The sequence below is a fragment of the Cupressus sempervirens genome, chromosome 8, assembly GCF_028749045.1.
Source record: "Cupressus sempervirens isolate cs-2001-9-10 chromosome 8, ASM2874904v1, whole genome shotgun sequence".
Classification (NCBI taxonomy): domain Eukaryota; kingdom Viridiplantae; phylum Streptophyta; class Pinopsida; order Cupressales; family Cupressaceae; genus Cupressus; species Cupressus sempervirens.
In genome coordinates this window covers 390,119,718-390,125,789 of record NC_143125.1, presented here as the reverse complement: position 1 = coordinate 390,125,789, position 6,072 = coordinate 390,119,718, and the positions used below count along the sequence as shown (strand labels likewise).

The following is a 6,072-nucleotide window of genomic DNA, read 5'->3' as shown; positions in this document are numbered from 1 at the left end:
ACTAACACTAATATTTCTATATAATCCTCAACCTTGGTAATAATGTAATTAACGTCTATTTATACCTAGGGGCTCTTCTATTCCATCTGTAAGACCTAAGTAATATATCTCAATTTTTCATAGGGATATATTCTGGGAATTTTTCATCGTTTTACATAATCCCAATCTCTACCTAACATATTTCTTTGAGTTTTGAATGTTTATTAGCATGTAGAATGGAAAGGGAAGGAGGCGATTAACATGAGACATCTCAAAAAGGATCACAAAAAATGGATACAAAAATACAAGGGAGTGTATGGAACATTAGAGAAAGATTAAAAAATTAAATAGAAACATACGATTTCTTAAAAGTTTGTTAAGGAAGGAATGCCCTCCTAAACCCAACTGCACCATAAAGGATAACTGTATAAAAGTCCTTCCAATAAAAAACTTATGTGGCAATATATGAATAAATGCAATACTGGGGTATGCCCCTTTTATTTTTTGTAATTTGTATAGGACCAATGTCCTGAGCAAGACTGGAGGTTTTCTTCTCTGTTCTTTCCTACTTTTCCTACCAGTGCCTGTTTGAATGAAGACTGATTGAAAATTTTACTGTATTAATAAAATTTTATATGGCTTCGACCTATTATCGATAAAAATAAAATAATGAACAGTAGTTGTATAACTTTTATTTTTCATTTTTTAAATAACAATTTAAATTTAAAATATAAAATTTTAGAAACAAATAAACGTATTTTAAAATAAGAAATTATCAAAATGACGAATTCCCGAACTAGACAAATACACTTTAAAATAAAATAAAATAAAATAGATAGTTTATTCGGTGCTATGTAGCACTTGTGTTTATCGTAAAGAATCCCATATTTATTCGGTGCTAGGTAGCACTTGTGTTTCAATTCATGTACGGTGTATGAATGATTTGAAGCATAGGATTTTGCAAGGGTTTATGCGGGAGGGAAGGGAAAGGGTGTGGTATAGAGGATAAGAAAATGAAGGTGGTTGCGCTTGTAAGCGGAGGAAAAGATAGCTGCTATGCTATGATGAAATGCATCCAGTATGGTCACCAGGTGTTACTTCTATCACTTTTACGATAAGTATTACCATTAAACATACTGATGTTGAGTTAATCTGGATGGTGATGGTCAGATAGTAGCACTTGCAAACTTGTTTCCTTCGGAGGACTGCGTCGACGAGCTGGACAGCTACATGTATCAAACCGTATGTGCATCCTTTCATTCAAATGACCCACATCATATTACCTTATGCTGTATAATACCAGTTTTAAGTTGCAAGTAGTAACCTGTTTCTTCTTATTGCATATATAATGTGTAAGGCTGGTTCACATTAACTATTAAGAAATACATTTCAACTGTCTGTCATGGTTGATTTGTGAAACCAACCCATCACTGCCTATCCCCTTTTGTAGATATGTTTATCAGTTTGTAGTTCGCTCCAAATTTTACTAGTTGAAATTTCTGGACACATAGGCTCTCTTCCACTCATTTGATCCTTCAAAGTCTTGAATTCATTAATTTTTTTCCCATGGATATTGCCTTTCATCTTGTTAATTTGAGCTTGTTTTATTACATCAAATGTTGAATGTGAAGTCTGACTGTTCATATATATATATATATACACATACATAGATATATGTACATACATATATGTATATAGCTATAAAGGGTTGCCGCAGGTGCTGCTGATAAATTATTATGCAAAAGCAAGCAAATTCCACCCTATATATATAGAAAGGGTCTATCTGCTTCTCTTTTCAAAATGGGTACACTATGGCACATTGGCGGTCATGTTCCCTCTTCGGATGGATCAGAACATGCACTCTGGAGAGAAGGGGCAGACTGGTGGGGACTGCACACATGTCAGATCAGAAATTGAGATGGGTAGAAAGAATCCAAAAGCATTTAATCATCATCAGTCTCAATATTAAAACCACGGTTCTCTATGAGATCCTATTGGCGGAATTGAGCATCTTCCCATTAGAGGCATCAACAACGATTCGGTTGTTACGCTATTTAAAGAAAGCCCAAAGTATGGAGAGTCATCGTTGGCCTAAGCCATCATGGAAGAGAGGTTGGATAGAAGAAAGAACGCATGGATGAAACAAAATGTTAAATGGATGAAAAAATGGAATATTAGTATGCATGAATGTCTGAATAACAATGCTGAGATAAAAAAGTTTGTAAAGGAAAAATTTAGGAGTTGCATATGGTCAAAACAAAATGAGCGCAAAAAGACTACTATATCAAAGAATTTAACCCAACACGGGCCTATGAGGAGAAAGCATGCATAGGAGCAAATATCAAATGGAGAGCTAAAATGCTCATAGCGCAACTTAGGATGGGCTCTCATCATTTGAGATGCAAAATGGGCAGATGGGCGATGCCCAAGGAAGAATGGGAGGAGAGAATATGTTTGTTTTGCAACACGAGAGTGGTGGAGACTGAGCGATACTTTCTCATAGAGTGCCCAACATACAATGACATCCGCTCCAGCTATTGGGATATTCCAGAAAATGGCAATTTATGTACTTTTTTTGAGGAAATACAGTTGGACATGACAACAAATTTAGTGGTCAATATTCACCATTGAAGCGCAAACATAAAGAAGCAGCTCCAAAAGGTCTAATGTTCTTATCTTGTGGGGGTGATTGTCTTTTGTCTCATGGGTCCCATTGGCTGCCTTGGCCTCACAGATCTTCTTAAAAACATTCATTCACAGAGAACAACACTAACATAGATCTGACCAATCAAGGTTAAAGTTCTCCATATGCACACACGCGAGGGAAATATCTTATGTTGGTGCATTGAATAATAAAGATTAATGTCTTGCATTCTAACAAATTTAGGCTAATTGGTGGACCTCATCCATTCTCATTTACGTGTATAATTCATAGTTTTTCAATTTGTCTAATCGCCTAACAATAGGTATTAGACCTTGTGAGAACCAAGGAGATTAGGCTAAAAAGGGCCTTCAAATAAAGAATTTTTATTTGACCTTGCACCATTTTTAGGAAGATGATGGGAAGGAGAAATTCTCAACCTTGCCTACAATCAATATTACCTTGTTGTGTACGTTTGTAGGAGTGGATGAGGGAGGAAAGCTCTTCTTATCCTTTTGTCATTTTCATGGCAAAATTTTCTCTCGTTATTCAATATGCAAACTTTTTCTCTTGTAAGAGGACTTAAGAGAGGCACTAAAAGTGAGTATGATGTAATTAATATCTTAGTGTATGTGTGAAGTTCATATAATTTGTGGCTATCATATTCAATTGATTGGTTCTTGTGTGAACTTATGCTACTTGAATTGTTTGGTTGTTGTGGTCTTAATGTCAAGGGTGGGTGAAGTAATAGCTTTAGAGAAGGAAGAAAGTGGAAGAAAATGGTGGGATGGGGTAGTGGAAGTATCAGTGGCGCTTAGGGACGCTGGGAAAATGATAGAGACCTTCAACTGTGAGAAGGTAGTGGAGATTGTGTGGGAGGAAGGGGCAAAGCACTTGGACATTCTGGAGGCATTTTGAGGTACAAGAGACAAACATCCTAATTTTTTCGTGTGGGATCTTGGGCGAGATACCCTAACTCGCTCAAGTCCCTCTTCTCCCACTTCTGCAACCTAGAGGAAGGTTTAATTATAATGGACAAGCACATAAGCAAGAGCAAGTGTTATGACTTTGTCACCTTCAAGCACATGGATGTGGTTCTTAATGCTCACAATGAGCCCAACAAAAAAATTGATGGCCTTATGATTAGTAGTCTGCTAGCTCCTCCAAACAAAAGCCCCAACCTCATGCTGACATTTTGGCTAGAAAGTTTATGTTGGAAATGTTCTTGTTGACATTCCTATCAATTGCTTGCTTAGTTTGTTTTCTTATTATGATAAGCAATCGAGTTGCCCGAGGGCTTTCGCTCTTATAAGTCTCTTGTTATTCTAGAAGATGGTATTTTTGAGCAGGATAGTGGATTATACATTCATAAGATTTGTTGTATAGGTAGGATATGTCAGCATGCATTTACTGATGTATGGTTAGTTGGATGTGATTAGCAACTAATTATGGTTGCTCTTCCAACTATGTTAATTAATTCTAGGTCTAACTATTACCATGAGATTTAGTGATTGTCTTTGGATATTGGTTGTGGTGTATTTTATTTTTTATGGGAAAGTAGGCCATGGAAAGGAGACTTCAATTGGGAGGTTGAGAATGTGAAGTTGCATCATGAATCAGACTTCAAGTGGGAGCTTGTTGGATGCAATGTTTGAGTGTTCATTTCTTTTCTTCTTTGCCCCTTTGTCTTATGTTGAAGACTATTTTATATATGTGAGGAAAAAACCTTATGGATGTTGCATTGCAAAATGAAGATTAATGCCCTACTTTTTAGTGGATGTATCCAAATTGGTGAACCACATTGAATTCTCGTTTCTACCTATAATTTATGGGCTTAATTTTGTCTAATTACTCAACATCAAGCTGATCATTTATTCTTTATGGATTTCTTCTACCATTTATTTTGTTCATACTTATTGTTGCTTCTAAAGCTACTTTTCTAAAGGAAATGTGTAATTGTTTGGTCTATGTTCTCTCTTATGTGGTTTGTCAAACTTTTGAATTCATCTTAGTTTTTTTGTATGTAGCCCTATTTAGTTTAAGACAACTTTGATTCTGTTATTATGTTTTATTGTATTGGTGTTGCAAGTGTCACAAACCATAATCAATGTATTTACAAATATATTATTTTCTAATGTGGATGTATAATTGATGCAAATAGGTGCCATCAATATTTTCTTGATTTGTAATATTCACTTTTAACTGGAGCTACGAACGAGTGAGGCCACATATGTAGGGGACTTCATCACAAAATGGCAAAGCCCAAATTAGCGACAAGTGGGTGTGGCTACAAAATGGCAAAGCCCAAATTAGCGACAAAATCACAAACAATAAATAGGAACTCGGGCCCACCCAGGAACATTTAACTATAGTTAGTTGGAACTGTAGAGGTTATCCTTGGAGAAGAGGACCTGGGTTAGGGCCAATAGCTAAAGATAATGACATCATTATGCTTACCAAGACACATGAGCATGATGGATGTAGGTTTCCAGATTTTGAAGGGTATAAGAAGGTATCATTGTGGAATGAGAAGATAGATAATGGTAAGGGGCATGGAGGCATCACCGTTCTAATAAAAGAAACTTGGAGCAGATTTATAAACTTAGAGAAAGAAGATGTAAACAAGCAGTATATTTGGATTAAAATAACAGAGAATCAGATTACTACGAGGGTGGCTGTTTGTTACTTCGCCCCAAAAAGCTCAAAAATGTATAAAAAGCATAGATTGGATCGAGAAGACCCATTCGCTGCACTCAAAAAAGACATAGCAGCCTTTAGCTCTCTAGGAGAAATAATGATAATAGGGGATTTCAATGCTAGAACAGCAAACAACCAAACTCTCAATCTTAAGGAGAGCTACAGTGAAAGCAGAAACCCAGTTTGGCTTGAAGAAGAAGGGACACAAAAATGGGAAAGATCTTCGCAGGATAGCATGGGAAAGAATAATCATTTTGGTGCTGAATTACTAAGTTTATGCTGCCTATATAACATGGTCATATGTAATGGTTTGGAAAAGTGGCCTAAATCAGGTGGAATCACATGCAAAAGATACAATGGACAAAGTGTTGTTGACTATGTAATATGCTCGCAAGAATATGTCGCAAAGATAATTAACTTTGAGATAGAGGACTGCCCCATGGAGCTAGAATCTGATCATAACCCCATTTTGATAAGGGTGGCCACTCCCTTTAAAGATCAACATATTGCCCCCAAAACCTTTACAAAAGAGGAAGAGGATTCCGATTGGCAAAGTTTTAATGACACAAGAAAACCATGCTACTTTCCAAAACTCTCTTTTGCGGCTGTCTAGAGTTCCGGGAAACCATCCCGAGTCTGATAAACAACATTTCATGGACAAGGATAATCTTGTTCTTATTATCATTAAAGCATTGGAGGAGTGTAAAAGATCTAGGGTCACAAGAGAAGCCAAGAACACTTTTTCGGCTAATCCG

General features: G+C 36.4%; 1 protein-coding gene across 3 annotated transcripts in view; it reads left to right on the top strand.

Moving 5' to 3' along the window:
• The first annotated feature begins 863 nt into the window (after nt 1–863).
• LOC149542927 (endoribonuclease) overlaps nt 864–6,072 on the top strand; it is a 203,030-nt gene continuing 197,821 nt past the window's right edge. The window contains exons 1-2 of one of the 3 annotated variants that reach the window (XM_089797845.1): nt 864–1,070; nt 1,150–1,221. Coding sequence is in view for 2 of the 3 variants with exons in the window: in XM_089797843.1 (XP_089653969.1) it covers nt 993–1,070; nt 1,150–1,221 (150 nt within the window). In the remaining variant the exon portion in view is untranslated. The remainder of the gene's footprint in view (nt 1,071–1,149; nt 1,222–6,072) is intronic. The other 2 variants (XM_089797844.1, XM_089797843.1) reach the window with 2 other exon arrangements.